Source organism: Tiliqua scincoides, chromosome 13, assembly GCF_035046505.1.
Source record: "Tiliqua scincoides isolate rTilSci1 chromosome 13, rTilSci1.hap2, whole genome shotgun sequence".
Taxonomy (NCBI): Eukaryota; Metazoa; Chordata; class Lepidosauria; order Squamata; family Scincidae; genus Tiliqua; species Tiliqua scincoides.
In genome coordinates, this window is record NC_089833.1 from 2,858,139 (window position 1) to 2,883,471 (window position 25,333).

A 25,333-nucleotide genomic window follows, 5' to 3' on the forward strand; every position below is an offset into this window, starting at 1 on the left:
CTGCTGACATTTTCACTGAAGAAAAAACCTGAGACCAACATTTTTCCCAATGGGGAAGCAGCCACTGTTTGGATTAGGATTGCTTTAATGAAGCTTGAGGGATTTGCAATCAAGCCACAGCAGAAATTAACAGTTTTGGACAGGAGAAGAAGGAAAGCACTGCCAAGTTCGGACTGACTGATGGAAACCATACTTTCAGGGCGTGCAACGAACATATCACTATTTAAAAACACCTAACTTCAATGTTTGCTGTGTAAATGGTTTGGCTCTCAATAAGTTCCATTGGCTGTGAAAACCTGGAACCAAGAAATCATCAGTATGTATATTAGGTTTTTTGGTCCGTGTACTGGAACCTCGGAAGATCTGGTGAGGAGGTAGAATGTGGTGTCTGCAGTGGCCCCTTTAAGAGTTAAGGCCTGGCCTTTCAGCAAAGGGTGTGCTGCACAGCTGCAGCCACTAGAGGCAATGAGATCCCTAAGGATATAAGGAGCACCTGAGGCAGGAAGTGGGTGTGGGTTGTAGGAGGAGAATGAATGACTCAGCTTATGGACTTTGACAAGGATACTCTGACTGATTGGACTGACTTACCTGGAATCTGACCTCAGACTGTGACTCAGCTTATTGACTTTGGCCTGGATAACCTCACTGACTTTGTGGCTAATGGACCTACTGGACTGTTGACTTATGGCTCTGCCTTGTGGATTGACCTTCTGGCTAATTGATCATCTGGCTCACTAACAGACTGACTAACATACTACTCGAACAGGCTGCAGAGAGCTGAGGTGTGCTGCTATACCTGGAAGTACCTAGGAACTAGGAGGAGGGGTCCCTGCATTTAAACAGGCAAGCTACCCTGGTGTTGGAGTCTAGCAGTACTGCTGTAGAGAACTGGGGCCATTGCTGGGGAACGAAAGGGGAGCTAATTAGCTTAGAGTGGGCATAAGTTCCCTAAGTGAGGCTTGGATTGGGCATCTGGCAGAACAGTCTGCTTTAATTACAGAGGTCCATTGGCATTCACACTATCGGTATCTGAAGAGCAGTCTCTGGTGATCCCAGAAGACACTTCTAAGTCATGCTGAGACCCACAATTCCCTCCCTTGGCACAGGGTCACCCCAGAATGCATTGCAGAAGCACTGAGAAACACTTTCGCAATTCATTCTGGAGCGCGCCAGGGCCAAAGGAGGGGGTTGCAGGCATCAGTGAGACTCAAAAGTGGCTCACCGCAGTGCAAGTGCCCTGCAGTCAGTGCAATTTGCAGTGCTAAGGTAAGGAACGCTAATTTTTTTTACTTTCTAAAATCTTGGTTTTTAAACATTTTTAAAGCGGATTTGGCTATCTGTGAACTCTGGCATCCATGGGGATCAGAATGGAACCCCCCAGATGCTAAGGGCCCACTGTTTATACAGGATGTGAAAAAAAAAAAGTACACACATTTTAGAACCAGAAAGGTGTAGTGGTTCTGGGGTTGGACTTGTGCCTGGAAGATCCAGGTTCTAGCATGCTGTTCTCCTTCGCTCTCATAAACTTCAGCCAGAAATTCCATTACAATGTCTGAACCATTCTTAACCTTTTGAAAAGGAGGGTTTATTGCATACACAAACCAAGCAATGTTTTCAACATTTCCTTCTTGCTATAGTGTGCCAATTCCTTTCACAAGTTTATCTATGATGGTGTCTGGATGATGGAGATTGTTTTGGTTTTTTAAACGACAGGTGATGTACTAAGCCAGCAGTAGCCATACTCACAACTGCTGTGTAGCGCAAAAACGGTCCCCATTTGGACCAGTGCTTACTGTTCCACTGCACGGCTTGCAAGCAGCCTCTCTGATCCCACTGTGCGACGCTCTGGGTAGCTGCATCTGTAGCCACTGTCCCAACAGGCTTTGTGCCCAGACTTCTAGGCAGACGTGACTACCCAGAGGGTTGCACAATGGAGAGCACTTCTTGTGAGCTGCACAGCAGAACAGTAAGCGCTGCTCCAGTGGGGATGGATTCTGTGTTGCATCAGATCCAGCCTGTGGGCCATGATTCGGCAAACGCTGTCCTAAGCTCATGCAAGTCAGCATGATGTTATTGAAACTCTGTCTCTGTTGTTTGTGGGTAACTCCCCAGCTGTGTTGATGAAGGTGAATCAGAACCCTGCATCTTAAGAATGGCTCCTCCTCAATGCATGAACTGAACAGGCACCATAGAAATGTTGTTGGCATCCTTCAGTCTCGGAAGACTATGGTGTTACGCTCTGAATGGTGGTTCCGGAACAGAGTGTCCTCTCCAGTGCGCGAAGCCTGGGTTGAGTAGGTATGGAGGATAGGCTGTTACCCATGCAGCAAATCCCCCCTCTCCACGTCGCTGAAATGGTCCAATGGAAAGGCAGAGGCCAATACGGTTGGTTCCAGCGGCGTCACAGGAGTTGCCAGAACGTGACTGTGTTCAGCCATGAACTGCCTCAGGGACTCCGGCTGCGGATTTTGCCTCGAGGTTGACTCCTGAAGCCTTTTCCATAACTGGATGTAGCCACAAGGCAGTGGAGGTTTGGGATCAGAGTTTTCCTTCTCTCGGATGAGCCGCCTTCCCAGTTGCCAGAACGTGACTGTGTTCAGCCATGAACTGCCTCAGGGACTCTGGCTCCGGATTTTGCCTCGAGGTTGACTCCTGAAGCCTTTTCCATAACTGGATGTAGCCACAAGGCAGTGGAGGTTTGGGAACAGAGTTTTCCTTCTCTCGGATGAGCTGCCTTCCCAGGCTGACGAGTCCCATCTACCCGGTGGCTGTTTAGTCGCCTCTTACGACAAGTACAGCCAAACTGAGGGCCTATTCTTATCCCCAGCCCCCAGGCTGGTTCTATGGGGGTAACCATAGAAATACACCCCTCCATTCTCTGCAATGTGCAGGTGCTCTGGAGCAGGCTTGCAGGCTTGTCAGACAAGTCTAAAAATAAATGGTACTTCCAAGGCAGAAGACATGAATGGAACTGCCCCAGAAACAAGGCCATTATCTGCCTACACTGCCATAGACTGAAAGATAGAGAAACGCTGAAGGCACATCAGATCCACACGTAGTGAAAGTCGCTTTGAACTGCAAAATATTAAAAATTGGGACAGCCCCTTTCCTGAAGCTTCCTTTCCACCCTGCGTCCCCGCCAGCTGGACAGGAGTTGAAAAGAGCTCCACTCGAGTCAACAGCGTCTGGTATCTGACGCTTCTGGCCCAAAACAAACAGATAAATGCTTTCAAAATTAAAATAAGACTGAACTTTAAAAGAATAAATTGGTCCTCGCTGGCAGGAAAGAAGAGGAGGAAAGACGGTATTGCTTTAAAAAAAACAAAAACACCCAACTACGGATCTACCTTTGAACTGACTTTGTATCCGTAACCTTACACCAGCCACCCACATAGTTTGAGATGCCATCCCCCACAGTGGCACTCAGCAGATGCTTGAAAACAAAGTACGGATGTCCAGGTGCACCCATTGGGCGCCAAGGAAGACCCTTTCAAAGGCTTGCAAGTTCCTCTTGCTTTCTCTGTGATGCTGTAGGACCGAAATGGACATTCTTTGTTACAGGAGGGGCCAACTGACAAATGCACTGAGTGGATGGCATATCGCCTGCCAAGGTGCTGCTACTGTCTGCAAGGCCCACCATTCCCCAGCAGGGTAAGGCGCACAAATGTTGTGCTCTACAGAATTGGACTTTGCTTACAAATTTATACACTGCTTTATCTCACTGAGGAGTATTCAAAGTGGCTTACAAATATCATAAATATATAAACATTAAAATCTCTTAAATATAAAACCACCTTAAAAATATCCCATTAAAGCCAAGAAAAAAAATCAGCAGCAATAAAAAAAGATAAAAACCCCAAATATCCATATTAAAAGCCCTAGACTGGGAAGGCTAATCTAAAAAGAAGTATCTTTAGACCATGCCGGAAAGGCTCTTTCCCTCCTGAGCAGATTGTAAACTTAGAGCACTGGTTTCCAGCCTGTGGTCTGGGGACCACAAGTGGCCTGAGAGATCCTGAAAAGTGGTCTGTGAAGTCTCAGAAAAAAAGATTGCCTTTTATTACTTCTAATATGCTCCCCTATGGACCACCAGAGAGGCCAGAAAATGAACTGCCTGCAGTCAGTAACAAAAGCAGCAACTCACCATCTTCACTGTAAATAATAAATCTTTTTTACAAATTTAGTTTTTTGTGTGAAGGGGTGGTGGTTGCAGGCAGAGCCCATAAGACAGGGTACAGGGGGTAATTTGTACCTGTAAATATAATTTTTTACTAGATTAAATATTTACTAGAGTACATATTTACTAGATCATCAGATTTAGGTCAAAAAGGGATCCAGGAGCCAAAGGAGGGCCCCCAGAAATTTCCTGGGATCTTATATTTTCCAATCTCACCCGGACTTGTTGCCTGCCTAAGATGCTAGGTGCACAGTGGCTGCGGCTATGGCAAGAAATATGTGCTGGGCCAAGGAATGCATACATGACCACACAGTAGCGTAGCTAACCAAGTTGCTGCCCGGTGCAAAGAAGATTCCGTAGCCCCCCTCTGCTGCAATGACATCAAATTGAATTAATTTAATTAAATTTAATTAGATTGGATCTTTTTATTTGTTAAAGTGAGTGAGAAATGTTAGCTAATATTTTGAAATATCAAGCGCTTGTTGAAAGTACTTGTTGCACTTTTATAGTGCAATCTACTAATGTCTACTCAAAAGTAAATTCCATTGTGTTCAATGGGGCTTACTCCCTGGTAAGTGAGGTAAGGTAGGATTGTAGCCTTACACAGTTTAAGAGGTGCAGGAGGGGGCTGGAGACAATCATAAGAGCCAGCGGCTTACCTTTAGGAAGTGGAATTGAGGAATTATATGAATAAATGATGAAGCCGAGCCATGTGCTGCTCAGTGCTCCTGCTGCAACTTGCCTCCCAGGTTGCTGTGCCTGGCTTGCTACCCTCTTCAGGTTCATGCACATGCGCTGGTAACCTATCACAGTCAGCCAGCTCAGAGCCCAATCCTCTGCATGCCTACTTGGAAGCAAGCCCAGTCTAGTCAATGGGTCTTACTCCCAGGAAAGTGGTGATAGGATTGCAGCCTCGAAGGGGAGCTCAGCCCAATCCTCTGCCTGTCTACTTGGAAGCAAGCCCATTATAGTCAATTGGTCTTACTCCCAGGAAAGTGTGGGTAGGGTTGCAGCCTCAGAGGCCAAACTCCTGCATGTCTACTCAGGAGCAAGCCCTACTAGCTTAGATTGCAGAGACAATCAGGCTGCTGCAGCCTTGCCAGGAGGAGGCTAAGGGGGCAGGCAAATGGAGAGAGGATGTGTGGGGAGCAGAGGAGAGTAGGAGGCACAGGGAGGGGGCGAGAGCGATGAGCAGGTGGTCAGCTGCACAAGGAGAAACCCCTCCTCAGTCCAGGCTGGGTTCCACAAGGGTCTCTGGAGGCTCTGCCTAGCAGGGGCTCCATCACACACACACCCTGTCCTGACCAGCATCAGACAACCCCTGCTGTCCTCACAAACACACTTCTTCCTCCCTCTCCAAACACAGGCAGGCACCCTCTTTCCTCTGCCCCCCTCACCTCCTCTCTTGCCATTTAAGCCAAAGGGGGCTTCAGGGGGCAGCATGTCGAGCAGGACAGGTGGGGGGAAATGAAGGAGGGAGTCAGGGCTGGCAGGATGGGTGAAGGAAAGAAAGAGGATGCATGTGTGTACCTGAACAAAGGGGTGGAGGAGAAGGTATGTGCACACTGCCTCAGCTCCTCCACAGACCCCGAAACCAATGCAAGGGCTAGACTGCCCCTCCCCCTCACAAACAAGCGATTCCTTCCATCTCGGCTGCGGGGAGGGGCAACTGTATGTTGCTGTGACTGTTGCCTTCCCTTAGCCTCCTGCCCTCCTCCCTTCAAGTGCCTGGCAGGGCTTTCTGCAGCAGCTCGATCGCATGGGCATTGTTGCCCACGCCTTGTTGCCCCCCAGCCACCTTGTTGCCCCCCAGCCACCTTGCTGCCCGGTGCATTTGCCTGCACCCCCCTAGCTATGCTACTGTGACCACATGAGAGGCAGTGTGGTGTAGTGGTTTGGGAGGTAGACTCAGACCTGGAAGATCCAGATTCAAATCCCCCCTCAGCCATGAAGCTTCCTGGGTGACCTTGGGCAAGTCACTTTCTCAGAGCTACAGTAGCTCTTTGGCTTGTCGAACGGCTTACCATGAAGGAGTGTGACAAAGACACAGCTGTAGAACTACAGCTGCTGCAGAAGTACATTTTGGTTCACACAGAACACTTTCCATTCTAGTGCGAACCTAAATCTGATGATCTAGTTTTCTCCAATGATTTTCTATATTAAAAATTTTTTAGAGGCTTAGGTGTGTGTTTGGTATTACTGTACCTAGCTGCCAACACTGTGTGGACAGGTAGATGTGGGCTCCGCATTGGGAAGCATGGTAGACCTGGGCTCTAAAGACTCTTCCTGCTGTTGCCACTACCCACCCCGTCACCACCCCACTGTTTCACCCCCTCCCCTCTCCTTTTGAGAAGAGCCCCAAAACATTATATCCCTGATAAAATTCTTCTTAGAGGCCCTGGTTGCATGTGGTCCACGTCAATTCCAATTTTTGTTTTAGTGGCCCTTGGGCTCCTAAAGGTTGCAACCACTGACTTAGAGGGAGGGAATTCCACAGAGTTGGTGCCACTAAGGAGAAGGCCTACTCCTTGCCACCACTCTTCCCACCTCCACAGGCAACAGTACCTGCAAGAGGGCCTTCTCTGATGACCAGAGGGGACAAGTTGGATTACAGGTTGAGTCTCATTATTTCTGTGGGTTCCTTTCCCAGAACTCATGTGAATGGCAAAAATGGCACTATAACAAATCAATTTAAAAAACAAAGTCTGGTTGCTCAGGTGATTAAAAACAGCTTTGCTGACCTTTGTGATGTTAAGATAGAGTCATTAAGAAAACAATCCAACAATCAGTCTCTCTCCAGGCACTTAGAAAGGATTATCTTTCCTCCCTTTCTGTTCAGGGGGAAGGGAGGGGGTTACTTGGGGAGAGAATGACTGATGGATTGTCAGTTGGCTGCCCTCTCTCTAACTATTGTAAAGGACTGTTTTCCTTTAATTTAAAGGGACCTTCTCATCATGTTGAGATAAAAAACTCTACAACAGTAAGAAAAGCATTTTAAAGGAGTGCATTCTTCCCCTTCTCCAGGGATCAGCACATTCCTTCTCATTTGCAGTGGGCATTTGTGTTGAGTCAAATCCATGTATAAAAAAATCAGTGTATAGCAAGTTTGGACTTGTATATAGAAGGCAGTCTCTCAAATAATCTCTCAAAGACCTTTTCATGACAAGGTTCTGAAGAGTTGGGAGTGGCACACTGAAGTTTAGTTTTCCAGAGGTAGCCAAGAAAGATGCAAACAGGAGAGGACAATGACCATAGCAAGGAAGAGTTAACAGGGCAAAGTTTGCAACACAGTTTACAACCCTAGTTGAATGCTCTACAGCCAGGGGCCACTTTGATAACCAACCCTACCCTCCTCACAACATGAATCCAGTTTCCTGGCAAAGATAATCTATGCCACTGGTTAAAATCAAGATGAACTGTAGGCAACACTGAAAATTCTCTGCACCTTAATTGAATCCTTTCATCAACTTGCTCTCAATAAAGATTTTTTTGCCATAAATTATCTGACCAAAGAGGGAATTCAACTTAGTAACTTTATATATACAGTAGGCCCTTGGTATCCATGGAAGAACATTCCAGGACCCACCACAGATATTAAATTCTGTAGATAATGAAATCTGTAGCTGAAGTGCCTTGCAGGACATCCCGAACACAACTTAAAATTGTTGGTGGAATTGTTGGAAATAACTTCTGGTTGCATCCAGGAGGCCTCCTGAGGTACTTCCAGTCATGTCTGGGAAGTCCTCCAAGACTCTCCAGCCTCAGGCTCAGCATCCATGGATAATGAAATTTGCAGATGCCAAGTCATGGATAAGGAGGCCCACTGAACACAAAAAGGTGGAGCTGTAACTCCAGGTAACACTGCCCATTTCAAGAGTCCCAGCAGGAGGCAATTTTGTCAAACCACAGCACTACTTAAGGCAGCAGTTCTCAAACTCTGTGGGAGAGTTTGAGCCACAGTAAGTTCTTGTAGGGGCGAGGGGAGGAGGCAGGATTGTAACACTAAGGGAGAAGCAGGGACTGGCATTTACTCACCAGTCCGTGCAGCAGCCTCTCGGGGGTTTAGGGAGCCCTGAGTGACTGTCCACAGGGCTCCCTGAAGCTTAGAAAGTGAAAGTGGAGCGACTGTGCCCCCACCTCCACAAAACCGGAAGTGGAGCGCGATTGCTTTGCTTTCACTTTTTGAAGGCTGGGGAGCCTGTGGATAGTCGCACAGGGCTCCCCGCAACCCTGGGAGGCTGCAGCAGGGACTGGTAAGTCAATGCCAGTCCCGGCAGCCCCCTTAGCGATGCGATCCTGGGGACTGTGTCACTGCCTTCCTCCTGCCCCCGTCCCTTAAGTGGGCATAAGCCAGGGCCCTCAGGCTGGGGCATCACGACGCCCTGGTTTGGGAAGTTCTGACTTAAGGAAACAAAACATGAGAAGTTAGTAACAGCCCAGTCCTACTGAAGGCCTACACCGAGGAATGCATGTTCTGGTTGTCACAAAAGAACCATAAAGTGCTTTGTGCAGGGAGCCAGTGTGCCAGGATGGTAGCCTGAATGCAACCTTATGCATGGTTAGCATGGAGGGGCTTACTCTTGAGTAAGCATGCTGCCATCTAAATACTTTTAGAGTTACTTTTAAGTAAACCTGCCTGGACTGCTCGACAACTATTGACTGTGGTAATCTTTTCTCCCTCTGGCGATCTTCCCACCTGCCCTTTTTCTCCTCCAGCACAGTTGAGAAATCTCTCCTGCTGGGTGTATTTGAAAAAGCAAATGTAATAATAATAATAAAACTTTATTTTTATCCCGCCCTTCTCCCAAAAAGGGACCCAAAAAGGAAAATGTATTTCATTTATTTTACAGATCAAACTTAGGTCTGTCTTTCAATTCTTTCAAGGTAAATTTCAGGAAGAGTGAAAAAGTGAAAGAGTGAAAAATTCTACCAAATTTCTGTTAACAGGTTCGAAGGTTCTGTATCTAACTTGGGATCCATCTCAGGTTGTAACCATGGCCATGATGGGTAACCACGCCATGATGGGTACATGCAATCTCCCAGTTCTAGAAGTAAGCTACCTCCAAATGCCAGGTAGTGGCAACAGGAAACAGGTCTCTTGTTGTCTTCTGTGCTCCCTAAGGCATCTGGTGGGCCACTGTAAGACATAGGAATTTGGACTAAAAAGGATCTTGGCCTGATCCAGCAGGGCTCCTCTTATGTCCTTACAGTCATTTCTTTGTTTTTTATATATATTTAATACTTTTGTAAACTGCCTTGTGTGCCCTTCAGGGAGAAAGTAATTTTATCTCAGGGTAAATTTTCTCTCTCTGCTCAGCAGGCAACAGCCATGTTTGTTGTAGGCAGTCAATTCTTCTTCACACCTCCTACTTCCTCAAAAACCCATGCACAGCTTAACTTTGCTAGTACCAGGTATTGGGAGGAGGGGGAAAACAGGATATTAAAGGCTAATTACTGAAATCTTACATGACAGAGCATGGAAGCACTCTCCAACATATTTTAAGGAGCGTGGAAATAACTGAAAGATAGCAATCTCTGGATAGAAAGGATCACAAGCACTTGTTGTTTCAAGTTTTGACAACTGCTGTACCTTCCAGATTATCAAAACAGCTTTGCTCCAAATTGGGTGCAGTGCAGATTATGACTGATTTTCTCCCTATCCCATCCAAGGTGGATTGGATAGTTCAAATGTCATGAGCAATAAAATGATCAGGGTGTATAAGGTGGAACGCTTTCCTCCCCTTATCCCAAGTCATACAGACACTTGTGTGCCTGCATAATGTATCTGCCTACTTGGGAGTTTGCTTTGTGCATCTGACGAAATAAACCATCATCCAGAAAAGCATATGCTGAGACAAAGTTGTTAAACTTGGTATTTCTGCTACCCTCTGGAAGTAAGAGCAAGCAAACTGACTTACCAGACCTGTCCCACGTTAATCAATGAGAGGTAAAGAGCCCAGAGAAGACTCATGAGAATCATATTGGCACAACCAGTGACAACGACAAAAGCGGAGGCTGCCAAGCCAATCAGAGCAAAGCTGTCCAGGATGCTGTCCATGCAAGACCATTCCAGAAACCAGATGAGAGTCGGGGTGTAGCTCAGTGACTCCTGGTTGATCTTCCCCTGGAAATGGCGCATGATGCTCTCCAAATACAGCTTGGCAGGCAGAAGGCCCTTCTCTCCAATGAGCGCCTTATTTTGATGGTACGCCACCAAAAACGCCACAACTGCAAGAAAAACAAAACAAGCGGGAAAGATAATGTTGCCTTGTATCCAAGTGAATCCAGAAGACTTGTTCTGCACAACCACTGTGGGACCAACACACTTCACTGCTTAAAAGACCATGCTAGAAGCACCCATGAAGGGTGATTTGCCATTTCCAATTCTGGCACCCAATGTAGGGCTCAGGGAGACCTTGTTCTGCAGGCAACAGTGGTTCAGATTTATTTATTACATTTTATAGTGGGGGAAAAATGAGACTGAACTGCAACCTCAGGGAAATGAAGATAATGACAACAGCAGCAGAAAGACAAGTGATGTTTAAAACCAGCAATGAGGAAATTGAATCAGTTTGGGATTTAATTTTTCTTGGATCAAAAATTGTTAATGATGGCAGTTCTACACTCAAAATCGAACACGGGATAATTTTTAGGCTGGACTGCAATGGTCAACATGAATAAGATCTGGAAAAGCAAAGGTATCACCCTAAATACAAAAGGCTGACTAGTTAGAGCAATAATCTTTCCTATAATGATATATGGGTGTGAGAGTTGAACTATAAGAATGGCTGACTGAAAAAGAATTGATGCTTTTGAACTGTAGTATTGAAGAAATCATTATATATACGATGGACAGCTAGAATAACCAATAGAGAAATTCTGGATCATATCAAATCAGACATATCACTAGAAGCCAAAATTGCAAGACTACACCTGATCTACTTTGGCCGTGTCATGTGTGGAAATTCACTAGAGAAGTCAGTGATGTTAGGAATTGTCAGTGGAACAAGAAGGGACAGACAAAGAACATGCTGGCTCAATACAATCAAAATGGATGCAAAGAGGAATGCCCAATACTTGAAAGAAGCTGTGCTCGACAGGGCAGTATGGAGAGCTCTTGCCTATAAAGTCACTAAGAGTTGGACACGACTGAATGGATAAAACACACCCCAACTTTCTTCCATGGAGCTTAAAGTGCCATACAGCAGTGATTCTCAACCAATGGTACTTGAGGTAGTGTTTGGTGATACTTGCAGGACCCCTGGACTCTGCCGCCCAGCAGCGAGACCAGAAATGTGATGCAACAAACAGTGGTAGGAGGCTTAGCAGGCAGAGCTCAAAAGCCTGCTTTTCCATACTCAGAAAAGCCCTGCTGCCCACTCTGACCCTCTCTGATTGGTGATTGTTGTGTTGCATCTGGCATCTCAACCCATAAGTAACTGGTGATGATGTCCAGTGGTACTTTAAATAGGTGGACCACGTGAAGTTGTACAGTGGAGAACAAACCTTGAGAAACACTGCCATACAGTGTTTTATCAGGGAGTTGGCAACCTTCAGTCTTGAAAGGCTATTTTATAGCGCTCTGAATGGTGGTTCTGGCACAGCATCTAGTGTGGCTGAAAAGGCTGATTCGGGAGTGACAATCCCTTCCACACTGGCAGCAAGTGCAGTCTGTCTCTGGTCTGTCTCCCTGGCTGTGGGCCTTCCTTCTTTGCCTCTTTGCCTCAGTCTGTTGGCCAAGTGTCTCTTCAAACTGGGAAAGGCCATGCTGCACAGCCTGCCTTCAAGCGGGCTGCTCAGAGGCCAGAGTTTCCCACCTGCTGAGGTTCATTCCTAAGGCCTCTTGCAGATGTCCTTGTATCGTAGCTGTGGTCTACCTGTAGGGCACTTTCCTTGCACGAGTTCTCCACAGAACCTTTGGGATCCAGCCATCATCCATTCTCACGACGTGACCAAGACAATGCAGGCATCTCTTTTTCAGCAGTGCATACATGCTAGGGATTCCAGCTCGTTCTGTGTTGTTTGGAACTTTGTCCTGCCAGGTGATGCTGAGGATACGTCAGAGGCAGCGCATGTGGAAAGCATTCAGTTTCCTCTCCTGTTGTGAGCAAAGAGGCCATGACTTGCTGCAGTACAGAAGTGTACTCAGGACGCAAGCTCTGTAGACCTGGATCTTGGTATGTTCCGTCAGCTTCTTGTTGGACCAGACTCTCTTTGTGAGTCTGGAAAACATGGTAGCTGCTTTACCGATGCGTTTGTTTAGCTTGGTATCGAGAGAAAGAGTGTTGGAGATCATTGAGCCAAGGTACACAAAGTCATGGACAACCTCCAGTTCATGCGCAGAGATTGTAATGCAGGGAGGTGAGTCCACATCCTGAACCATGACCTGTATTTTCTTCAGGCTGATTGTCAGTCCAAAATCTTGGCAGGCCTTGCTAAAACGAACCATGAGCTGCTGGAGATCTTTGGCAGAGTGGGTAGTGACAGCTGCATCGTCAGCAAAGAGGAAGTCACACAGACATTTCATTTGGACCTTGGACTTTGCTCTTAGTCTGGAGAGGTTGAAGAGCTTTCCGTCTGATTTGGTCCGGAGATAGATGCCTTCTGTTGCAGTTCCAAAGGCCTGCTTCAGCAGGACAGCGAAGTAAATCCCAAACAAGGTCGGCACGAGAACACAGCCCTGCTTCACTCCGCTTCGGATGTCAAAGGGGTCTGATGTGGAGCCATCAAAGACTACAGTGCCCTTCATGTCCTTGTGGAAAGACCTGATGATGCTGAGGAGCCTGGGTGGACATCCGATCTTGGGGAGAATCTTGAAGAGGCTGTCCCTGCTGACCAGGTTGAAAGCCTTTGTGAGATCTATGAAGAGTGGCTGTCGTTGTTCCCTGCATTTCTCCTGCAGTTGTCTAAGAGAGAATACCATATCAGTGGTGGACCTGCAGGCTCGGAATTCGCACTGCGATTCTGGATAGATGCTCTCTGCAAGTACCTGGAGCCTCTTTAGTGCAACTCGGGCAAACAGCTTTCCTACAACGCTAAGGAAAGAGATGCCGCGGTAGTTGTTGCAGTCACCCCTGTCGCCTTTGTTCTTGTACAGCATGATGATGTTTACATCCCTCATGTCCTGAGGTACTCCACCTTCTCTCCAGCAGAGACAGAGGATTTCATGCAGCTCAGTGACAATGATCTCTTTGCAGCACTTTGGGACTTCAGCAGGGATGCTGTCTTTTCCAGGTGCCTTGCCAAAGGCAAGGGAGTCCAGGGCCACGTGAAGTTCTTCTAGGGTTGGTTCATTGTCAAGCTCCTCCAACACAGGCAGGCACTCAATGTTGTTCAGCGCTTCTTAGGTGATTACATTTTCCCTGGAATATAGCTCAGAGTAGTGCTGCACCCAGCGTTCCATCTGCTGCGCCCGATCCTGGATGACCTTGCCTGCGGCAGACTTCAGAGGGGCAATTTTCTTCTGTGTTGGACCTGTGCTTGATACCATCATACATCCCTTTGATGTTGCCCGTTGTCAGCTGCTATCTGTATCTGGGAACAGAGCTGGAGCCAGTAGTCGTTAGCACATCTCCTAGCAGTCTGCTGGACTTTGCTGCGAGCAGCTCGGAGGACCTGCAGGTTGCGCTCACTGGGACAGGCCTTGTATGCTGTTTGAGCTCTCCTCTTTTCCTCAATGACTGGTGTCAGTCAACTCCTTGAACTCCGAGTGGGCTTCAAACCAGTCTGCCATCTTGTTGGTCTTCTTGCCGAATATGGACAAGGCGGTGTTGTAAACAGCATTCTTGAAATGTTCCCATCTGTTGGATGCGTTTGTGTCGGCCGGGCCTGGAAGAGATTCCTCAAGCGCTCGTGCAAATTCCTCCACTTTTCTCTGTTCCCGGGTCTTGCTGGTATCAATGCGAGGTCTTCCTTCCTTTTTCGTGTGATACAGTTGCTTTGTTAGCAGTTTCACTCTGCTGCACACCAGGGAGTGGTCAGTGTCGCAGGCAACACCCTGATAACTGCGTGTGATCTTGATGCTGGGAAGGCTGGAGCGTCTGGTGAGAATCAGGTTGAGCTGGTGCCGGTGCTTTGATCTTGGGTGTCTCCAAGAGGCTCTATGTTGGGGCTTTGTGTTGAAGAATGTGTTGCTGACACAGAGACCATGATGACAGCAAAACTCTAGCAGGCGTTGGCCATTTTTGTTCATCTTCCCTGTGCCGAACTGACCTAGGCAAGTAGGCCACGAACTGTGATCAGCACCAACTCTAGCATTGAAATCGCCGAGGATGAACAATGGCTCTTTTACGGGGATCTTCTTGATAGTGGTGGCCAAGTCATCGTAGAATTTGTCTTTGGCTTCTGCTGGAGACGACAGAGTTGGTGCATATGCACTGATGAGAGTGACAGGTCCTGTTGATGACTGGAGCTGCAGGGACAAAATTCTTTCACTTCCCGCAGTAGGTGGAATGATGGATTCTAGCAGGGTATTTCTGACCACAAAGCCAACGCCATGTTCCCTGGTTTCGTCTGGTGGTTTTCCCTGCCAGAAAAATGAGAAGTTTCTCTCCTTGACAGATCCGGAATCCGGCAGCCTCGCCTCTTGAAGGGCGACAATGTCCATCTGCAGTCTGCTCAGTTCCATGTCAATGACAGCTGTTTTGCGTACGTCGTCTATTTCTTGCAGGTCGTCAGAGAAGCCAGGTGTCATTGTCCTTACGTTCCAGGTGCCCAGCTTTAGGGCAGGAGTTTTCTGTTTTCTATTGCATGGTGCAGAGTTGTCGATCCACTTGTCGGTTTTCACCCTAAACCCCGTGAGGTTAACAGACCGTGGCGAGGCAACACCTTACTGGCTGGGGACTGCCCAACTTAAGGCGGGCGATAGCTGCCCAATGAGATGCAATGATCTCTCCCACCATCAGAAGCAGCCCCTGGCGTCACGCTCTACGCCAATCGAGCGAAGACTTATAACCAGTAAACTGCTGCTTTCCCTGCAACCCTGTTTCCAATATACCAAGTCTCTGCTTTGGTTAAAATAACACATTTTTGTCGGGGAGGGGGCACCCTCTGCAATCTAATTTCCCTTGATTAACACTGTAATTTGCTGGAGAAGTTTTATTTAAAGTGCAAATCAAAATCTACCTCAAAATTGCTGCCCTGCCATCTAACTGCTCATCAACACCGGAGTCCAAATTAGACCCCCCTAGACTGGGCAAAGATAAACAAGGGGACAGCAAATTAGGAAAAATATATGCTGCCAAAAATGGGTGGTGGGGGGAGCACATACTGTATCTGCATAGAGGTTGGCATGATACAAACATCTAGAAGTTGTACATACTGGACAAAGAGGCCCCCTTTTCTCAAACACAGATTTGACAAGAACTTTCAGTTTTGGAATTTCAAGAAGCAAGCTTGCAAGTCAATCCAACACTGCTAATTGGACAAAGAGGTGCCTTTTAAAGTGGCATCTTCTTATGTTTAGCAAGGGGAGAGCTAGTGTCCCTCTTCACTCCAGCATGGAGTCTTCTCCAGAAGCTGCTGTTAGTGTCTCTTCTGCATACACGGTGTGTGCTGGAATGCATTAGAAGTACAACACCCAAACTGACCAACTGAGCAGACGCTGCAGGGAGGCTCCAAAATCTCAGAACGTTCCCCACACACGTCTCTGCTGAGCCAGCTATCAATACATCAGGTTTTTCAACATGAGCTGAGATGGCACAACCTCTGTTACCAAGCTGGATCCCCCAATATAAGCTGCAGCAAGGAGCTACAGAAGTGATATTATACTGTTTGCTTCCTTCCCCAGGTATAGCCAGGCAACCACAAAGTTCATCCTGAATGCACATTTGACAATACAAACCATCATGTAAGCCCTCCTCAAAAGGAGGCCTCCCATCTAAATTCAGGTCCCAAGGGCACTGTGAGCTACCTTTGTTGCTACAACCATTAGATCAGTGGTTCTTGAACTTTTCCAGCTCGCCTCCCCTGATCCTTGTAGCCGTTGGCCACGGCTCCCCATTACAACTCCTCACCTCAGTTACCCCCAAAATGGGGATGAAGGTGTTATAATTATACACTAGAAACAAGGCTGCCAGCACTCTGAGGCTGCAATCCTAACCACACTTGAACAAAATAGTACTTACTTCTGAGTAGACCTGGTTAGAATTGTGCCCTGAGTTTGTTAGCAGCACACCTGGAGGGTTTTGGAAAGGGAGGGGGGAGTGATGAATTTGCAGGAGGGGAAGACTTTTGAGTGTGTATCTGCTAATTGCAAACTGAGACCTAGAGACTGTTTGGCTGGAATCCTAACCCCACTTTCCTGGGAGTAAGTCCCATTGAACACAACAGGACTTACTTCTGAGTAGACCTAGCTAAGATTGTGCCTTTTGTCTTACAACAGAGTAAGCAGCCAACAGAGTACCCCCCCCAAAAGGAGGCAGGAGGAAAAAGGGGAATGGCTAAAAAGGAATGGGGATTTTTATTTTTAATCAATTTTTGGAGAGAAAGCCATCAAGAGTGGCTTTTTTTCTTTTTTGAAGGGGGAGGAAAAAGAGAAAGGTGAGGATCCTTAGTTAAGCTGACACAGACCTCAAGCCTATGTAGGTCTATTCAGAAGTAAGCCCCATTTCAGTCAATGGGGCTTACTCCCAGGAAAGTGTGGAAAGGATTGCAGCCACACCCAGCAAGATAACAACTCACCCCAAAGTAGATGGGGGCTGCTCACACGCGCGCACACCCCCAACATGCAGATGCCACCCCTGTTCCCCCCAAGCAAGACAGAAGGATGCAGGCTAGGGCATTTGGACACTCCCCCACTAGGAGCAGGCTGGCTCCAAGCAGCCTTGACCAATCCCAGGATGCTCAGGGCAAGGGCCACACTGGGAAATGTAATCCTTGGGGCGAGGTTGCACATGGAGAGAGCTCCATGATGAGATGCAGCACCTCTGCCTGCCCGCCCAGCCAGCCTTCTCTCCCAACTCCCCCCACCATGTTTCACACGCCCTCCCAGCCTCACGCTGCTCACAGCTGCAGAAAAGCAACAAATCAGCAGGCAGCACCTGCAGCAGAGCAGAGCAGCCCAGCCCAGCCCCTCTCCCCAAGATGCCTGGCGATGCCCCTGGAGGCTACGCACAGATTGAATACCCCAGCATTAGATGTATACACAAGATGCAATCGGGCAGCCATGAATTTACAGCTGTAAAACTGCTTTGAACTAAAGCTAAAGGGTTTTGTTTAATGTGTACAAGTCCTGTAGGCAAAAAAATTCATCTTTGGGAGCGAAGCGTTGGCCTCGTGGTCAACCAAAGGGGTGTTCTGTAGGCCAGCACCTGAAGCAGTGCGCGCACCACCCTCTCAACAACCTCCAGACCCTAGTTACAGCCTGTGCCTATCCTGGGATAATGCACCAAACTCACCTACGAAAAGCACAGAATCACAAAACTCCAGAAACTTGTGTTCAGCAGGTTGGGTCCCAACCCTCCCGTTTTGGCTTCCCACCCCAGCCGCAGCCTGTCATGGTATAAGGAGGAAAGAATCCCATTCTTCATGCTCTATAAAGATTTAAAGATGTGAAATCCAAAACCTTCCTGTCACATGCTTCTCCTGGCTACCTTCTTCGAAGGGGGAAAAAAAATCAAGTCTTAACTCATATTTAAAGACCAAACCACAAGAAGAAACAACCTAACAGGCAGCCAGGATACCAACGAAAATCAAACTGCATCCCCTTCTCTCTCCTCCCTCCCCCCACCACAGAAATCTACTTGGAGCCACAAAGTGACTGCACCCAGTCAGGCATACCCAAAACATTATTTCCAAAAAGGAAAAAAAATTATTTTGCACCCCAAACATTAGTCCCCACATTTATGGCCAAACTAGAGCTCTTACAAAGACAAAAGCATTTGTGATTGTAGAGTCCAAAGAGTGAATAAGCACACACATACAGCATTCTTCTGAGAAGCTGGAAACACAAACACAGCTGCAGTAACCTCTCTCTCTGTCTCTCTCTCTCAAGTTTAGATACAGCTGTTTTCAGGCCAAAAGCTAAGGGGGGATTCAGGCCGTTCTTAATAGATTCTGAAGATCTCTTCCTTAACTGGAAGGGCACCCAGTGGTTCTTGGGCTTGGAACAACACCTGGTGCGGGGGAAGAAATCCCTGCTGCTACACAGACCTATTCCCCTGTCTCCTCTGATGAGGTTTGCCTTGACAGAGGATCCTATGCACTAGGAAGGGCCGCAAAAAGCAGAATTTGGTTGGACAAAGAACCAAATCATCTTTGGTTCTTTGCTTCATTGCCCTCTCCCTTCCACCAAGAATCAGCTAGGGGGCTCCATATGTCACAGTTGCAGCTTCTTGAAAAACCAAAACTTTCTGTAGCACACACATAAGCATCTTTCAATACCTATTTGGCCTGGGTCAGGTGTAAACATTTTGGTCTTTAAAGTTATATACCCATCAGCAGGGCCTTAAGAGCTGCAGAGCCCAGTTGGAAACAAGCTTTGCACCTCTCAAAACATGTTTCCAATTGGGCCCTGCAGTTTCACAGCCAAGTTCAGTAGAATCTGATATAGATCTGACATAAAATCTACATAAAATTTATGACAGACTTTCTATCTCTAAGATGGAATAGAAAGGAATCTAAAAGTGCATTTTAAACTGCACATGAGTTAATGGACCAAATGGATCCAAGTACTTTTTAATATAAAATTGCATATAAGACTAGATTAACCTACGGGGGGGGGGGGTAGGCACAGGGCCCAATTGGGAGCAGTTGGTCCAACTGGCTTAAAACCAGATCTGCCCCTCAGTAACATCCACAGGACCACTGAAGTTATGCCAGGCTGCCCTTAGGCAGCCAATTGGCAGGGTGCCTGCTGCCTCCCTGGGGCAAGGTAGAAGGACTCCAGCCTCCCACCCTCCTCCACACTTCTCTTTGACTCCATTGGCCTCTTTGTTTTCAAATCCCAGAAGGAGAAAGAAAAGCAGTGGAGGTTGAAGTGCTGCTGTGATATTGGATGCCACTGCCCCGGAACTCCTCAGGCCAGCCCCACTCTGAATATTCCTTCTCTGCTGCAGAAAACACCAGTGTTTCTCGCTGCAACAACAACCATACCATAGCTGTCCTTAAACACCCTGAAGACAAAGCCTAATAAAGTCCTCCTAAGTGCATACAGCAACATTTTCTTCCGTATGCAATATTTTGTGACAGAAAACATCAGTGTCAGCTGCATCACCCATATTGTGCACAGCTACCCCTGTATAGCTGTTGGGGCACAGCAGAGACTTGGATACCTGTCTTGGTTTGAAACTTTGATCAGCCACAACAAAGTTCATTGGGCGAAAGGTCTCCTGCCAGCTTTTTATTTTTGCCCTGGAGCAAAAGTTCCAGCTCTCCTTCCCCAACCATGGTGCCCAAGAATCTGACAGCAGAGGGATGCAAGCCCTACCTTGTGCTGCCACCCACACCTACAACAGTGGTGACAGACTCTCATTCATTCTGGGAAGCTCTTCCAGTGGGTCACCATCAGTGTTTCCCAACAAGGAAAATTAGCCAGGGAGTAATTAGGAAAGAATCCTCCACTGTCCCCGCTGTTGCTACTGGAGTTATGGGTGGCAGCATGAAGGAGTGCTCATGGCTACTAACTGCTGCTTGCTCCCCAGTGGACCATGGATGGCTTATTGGGTGCAGGAGCAGCTGCAGACTGCCTGTGCCTACCAAATGGCATCAGAAGGTGGGCCCCTCCATGAAAGCTCCATGTTTATTTCTTTTATCAGAGCCAGGATGATTGGGGGGGAGGGAAGGGGGATATTTGTTTCATTCAGAAGAAAGGCATTAAGAAGGACCATTTCCTCCTGCATCTTCCTGCATGTTGAGATCTGCACCAGAGCCTCTGAAGGCCTGACCCAGCATAAGGGCAACTTCATTCATTCATGAGAGTCCAGCAAATTGGTGCCTTGTTTCGATTTTTAATCATTATAATCAAGTCATGTCTTCCTCCTCTCCTTAAGAAGCACAGAAGCTTTAGGTCAGAGGTGTCAAACATAAGGCTTGGGGGCTGGATCTGGCCCGAAGAAGCAGCTCTTTATTGGGCCCTCGGTCTTTCCCAGCACAACCACCATCTGCTCTCAGATGCTGAGCTGAAAGGGCAGCCCACATGATAATTGGGCTGCCCCATAACAATTTCCAAAGTGAGAAAAAAGTACTTCTGGGTTTCATCTGCTTAATGACATCACTTCTGGCCTTCAGTAGGCATCATAAATGCTATTCGGCCCGCTGTATGAAACACGTTTGACACTCCTATTCCTTCTACGACATGGGAGAAACTGACAAAAGAAAATATAAATATTTTTCATAGAGCCGAGCTATTGTACCAGACAAGAATTATAAAATAAATCCAATACAATATTCTTCCTGATAAACCACTATGGGACCTCAACAAATGGTTTGAGGGCTTAGTTCTGTTTTGAAACAAATACACTGGGTATTTATGAACTTTCACATTGTGGACACAGGCAGTTGCACTTCATTCGCTGTGCCAATTTTGTATAGCTGTGATGGTGCCAGGCCAGCAAGACCCGCCTGTTTCGACCTATGTACAACCCCATTTTTGGTCAGACCTTCAGGAAAGAGCCAGGAGATATACTGGAGCAGCTTTTATCAAACTGTGGGTCGGGACCCCTTGGTGACTTTTGGTGGATCCCTCCGAGCCTTCAGTGAAAACATGGGTGATCAGGTCACTGACCGCCTCAAGCCCTGAGGTTATTCGGAAAGCAGAGCGCTGCGAACTGCCCTGCAAACAGCGGAGCTCCTGCAGTTCGCAAGTCAGTGTCGACACAGAGATAAACGCCCAGCCCGCCCCTTTTCCAGCGCCAGCGCAGCTCCTGGCGAAGGAGCAGCCGCCGCCCGATCGCCAGAGCCTCCCGACAGCTCCGTCCCGACAGGCGCGCGCCAGCTGGCGGGACTGGGCCGCGTGCCCTTTTCCGGGAGTTCTTCCCGGAGTCCGTCAGTGGCGGGTCTGCGGCACAGAACTTGGGGGTCTCCCCTGCCGTGACGCGGAGGAGGGCTCCGGGGTCCCCGTGCGGGAGACGTGGAGAGCTCTGGCCGGTCCCTCCAGGCGGGCGAGCGCGAGGGGTCTGAGGGGCTCCGCGGGCCCCACACTCACAGTAGACGCCGGCGGTGGCGCGCAGGAGCGCGAGGCGCGTCAGCCAGAAGCTGCCCGGGCTCAGGGCGGGCGCTGCAGGGCGGGCGCCGAGGGGCCTCCCCGGGCCGGGGTCGCGCCCTCCTTCCGCGGCGTCTCCGGCCCCCCCGTGCCGCCTCCTGAGGCTCTCTCCGGCGGCGGCCATGTCTCCGGCGGGCAGAGCGACGGCCGCGCGACTGCGCATGCGTGCCCGACTCCGGGAGGTGCGGCGTGTGGCCGTTGGCCAGCCGGGGGCGGGGCGGGGCGGGGCTTCACGCGCGGGGCGGGCTCGGGCGGCCGCGGACTTGGGCGCACAGGTCGCTCTGCCGCCAAATTCCCGCGCGCTTTCCTGGGAGTAGGCCCCACTTAACGCAATGGGCTTACCCCCGAGTAGCACATGCATAGGCTTCTGCAGCTCCTTTTGCGCCCTCCCCCTGCAGGGAAGACTGGGCACTTCCAGGCCAGTCCTCTGCCCGCCTGGTCCCACTGCAGTCAGCGGGACGCCCCTTCCTCCCGGGTGCGCGTGGAGCGGCCTGCAGGCAGCAGGAGAACCTGCACACGCGCTCCGTCTGAAGGATCTTGCGGCCCAGTCCTGTCCAGCTCTCCTGGGAAGGCCCTGCCGACTCTGAGCAGACGTGCTTTGGATCGGGCTGTTAACTGCAAGCGGAGAGGCGGGTGGGCAGAGCCTCCCACGCAGTTCTTCCAAAGCGGCACCTCCGCGCGAGGCGCCTGTGCGGGTCGTGGGCGCCTCACGAGGCAGCACTTCTGGAAGGGCTCTGGTGGGAGGCTCCGCCGCACCTGTCTCCCCACCTGCCGCAAATCCGTGACTGCAGGCTGCTTTGGGAGCTGTTGTCCTGGCCAAGGTGTAACTCCAGAGATCCAAGTTCACTCCTGAAGGGGGGCCCTGTGGGAACAGGCAATCACGCCATTGAGAAATCATTCTGAGCAGCATGGAATGTGGGGCAAGTCCCTGGCAGCTCATCCAGGAGGCACCCTGATGTGGGTTGCATCAGTGGCAGACTGTGAGGGGTCCGTGGGGATGACGGATTTGGGATGGCTTTTACCCTACACCTGCCTCTGCTGCCTCCATCTACTTCCTGCAAGTGCAGGACTTACAGTGCCAATCAGCACTCCAACCCAGTACTTAAGCCTCTGCCACAGAGACTATAACTCGGGTAACAATAGTCAAGGCATGGCTCCATCCCACCCTGGCTTTCCATCCTGCAAAAGGGAAGTTGGAAGGAGCCTAATAGGTCATCTAGGCCAACCCCCTGCCTTAGGCAGGAAATCCTCTTAGAGCATCTCCAACAGATGCTTGTCAAGCATCTCCTTGAATATCTCCAGTGTGGAGAGTCCACCACCTCTCTAGGCAAACCGCCCTGACTGTCAGGAATTTTTTCATGATGCCTAAATGAAATCTGCTCTTGCAGTTTGTACCCATTGTTCAAGTTCTACTTTCAGAGACAGCTGAGAATAAATTGTTCCCTTCTTCCGTATGACAGCCCTTTAGGTATTTGAAGAGAGCTCTCATATCCCCTCTCAGCCTTCTCTTCTCTCCCCAAGTTCCTTTGGTTGGCAACCTTCAGTCTCGAAAGACTATGGTATAAGCCTACAGCACCCGGTATTCCCAGGTGGTCTCCGATCCAAGTACAGGCCTGACCCTGCTTAGCTTCCAAGATCAGACGAGATTGGGCATGTGCAGGGTAACAGTTGCTAGTACTCTAGGATGCAGTTCAACACTTACAGAAATTGCCTGAGTGATGAGAATAGAGGGCATGCTTATCTAAAGTGCTGATGACACCAAGCTGGTGGGGGGAGGGAACCTGGAAAACTAGATTAGAATTCCAGGTGATCTTGACACGCTCCACCAGTGGGCTCATACCTGCAAGGCAGAGTTCACTGGGGACACGTCACATTCTGCACCCAGGTCCAAAAAGTCAGAGGCACAAATCAGTGGCATAGCTGGAGTATCTGGCACTAGGACCATGACGTCAGACATCACCCCCCCCCCCGCCCAGATGCCTAACCCAGAAGTAATTCCTTCCAGGTTCACAGCACATTCAGAACAATTGCGAGCCACTCTGAGACTGACACATTTTCTGGGGGGGGGGGGGGAGCCAAAAAGCATTCACTGGCTTTGAATGGCTCACAACTGCTCTGACTACCTGCAATGGGATCAGTGGTGTCACTAGGATTCACGTCACCTGGTACGGGAGGCTTGCGCATCACCCCATGCAGTGGGCAGGGCAACACCCCAGGTGGTGGGCGTGGTGATGTACCATTGCCCCACCCCCACTGGTTTTTTGGCTGTACCTTTTGATAGAACACATATTTCAATCTGGTTTGTTTCATTGCGTTCTACATGAAATTACACATTGATATATAACATGATGGTATTTTTCTGGACCTCAACAAGTGGCTGCATTCTGCTGGAAATTCCACATCCAATGGCATATAGCATGAAGGGGTTCCTCCAACCTTCGCGATGTTAGCGATGTTGGGGCATTTGTGGTGTTATACCCCCCAAAGGGTGGTACCCAGGGCGGACTGCCCCCCGCTAACTACGCCACTGGCGTCAAACCCCCCCTTGCGCGCGCGTCACCCAGTGCAGCCTGCACCCCCCTAGTAATGCCACTGGATGGGATGGTGCAGGAGAAGGTAATGCAGCTGGAAGGAAGCATCCTCGCCACTGCAGTACCTTCTCCTGCACGCCCCCTTGCACCTCAGGATCCACTGTAGGGGGTGCCGTTTGGCACCCCCTGAATGTGCAGTTCCCAGGCCAATGTATCCCCCTGCCCATCCTTAGCTGTGCCACTGGTACATATACAAGACCAAGCAAAATCAGGCTTGGCAGCAGGTCACATAAAAAGGATCTAGGGCTGCAATCCTATACACCACTGAGAGCAGATTCTATTGAACTCAGTGGGATTTATTTTTGAGTAGTTATGGTACGGATTGCACTGTAGTTGTTTTAGGTGGCAATCCTATGAATACTTGTCTGAGAATAAGGGCACAATCCTCACCAACTTTCCAGTACTGGCATAGCTATGCCATTGGGGTATGTGCTGCATCCTGGAGTTGGGGGGCAGTCATGGAGGCCTCCTCAGGGTAGGGCAATGTTTGTTCCCTTACCTCGGCGTTGCATTGCTCTTATGTCAGTGCTGGAAAATTGATTAGGATTGCGGCCTAAGCCTCACTGAAGATTGAGACTTACCTCTGAGTAAATATGCATAGGATTGTGTTGTAAGCGAATCACAAGATGTCACAAGAGTGAATGCAAGGGTGGGCCGCTTCAAGCAGAAGCACAGAGTCCAGATCACAAGAAGTTAGGGTTCTGCTCTATTCTGCACCAGGCAGACCTCACTTGGGAAACTGCCTGTGTCCGGTTTTGGACCCAGAGCACCACTTCATCAGATGCAGGCATCCAGTGCAGTGAATGGTAGTTAGAGCTCTAACAAAAGTTAGAGCTAGGAGGAGCATTGGAGATCATCTAGTCCAGCCCCCTGCTCAGTGTAGGCAACTGCTACGGCATCCCTGACTGACGGTTGTCAGCCTCTGCTTGAAAATCTGCAACAAGGGAGAGCCCATGACTGTAGAAGGAAGACATTTCTGGTGGCTAGTGGTTCTTAGATTTAAGGAAGTCTTCCTCACATCAGGCCTCAGTCCACTTCTCTATAGTTTCAACACACTGGTTCAAGTCCTGCCCTCCAGAGAGCAAGTACTCCCTTCTTCTCTGCCTCACAGCCCTTCAGATATTTGACGATGGCTCTCTCTCTCTCTCTCTCTCTCTCTCTCTCTCTCTCTCTCAGCCTTCAATTCTCCAGGCTAAATATCAGAAGCTCCTTCTCCCCAGGGTTGAAAAAATGTATGTAACATTTCATGGTTGCCTTTTGATATCCATATCAGGGGCATAAACTATGAGACTTGCTTTTTCTTCAAAAAAAATCAGTGACATGAGAACATCTGGAATAAAATGTTGCATTCATGTAACATTGGGA

The 25,333-nt window shown here is 48.8% G+C and overlaps 1 protein-coding gene across 2 annotated transcripts in view; it reads right to left on the minus strand.

The window, feature by feature from the left end:
• Positions 1 to 21,501, minus strand: part of LMF1 (lipase maturation factor 1) — a 201,953-nt gene extending 180,452 nt beyond the window's left edge. The window contains exon 1 of one of the 2 annotated variants that reach the window (XM_066640656.1): positions 21,321 to 21,501. In XM_066640656.1, the coding sequence (XP_066496753.1) occupies positions 21,321 to 21,501 (181 nt within the window). Of the gene's footprint in view, positions 1 to 10,095; positions 10,106 to 21,320 lie in introns of those variants that run through there. The other variant, XM_066640657.1, reaches the window with a different exon arrangement.
• Positions 21,502 to 25,333: the final 3,832 nt, after the last annotated feature.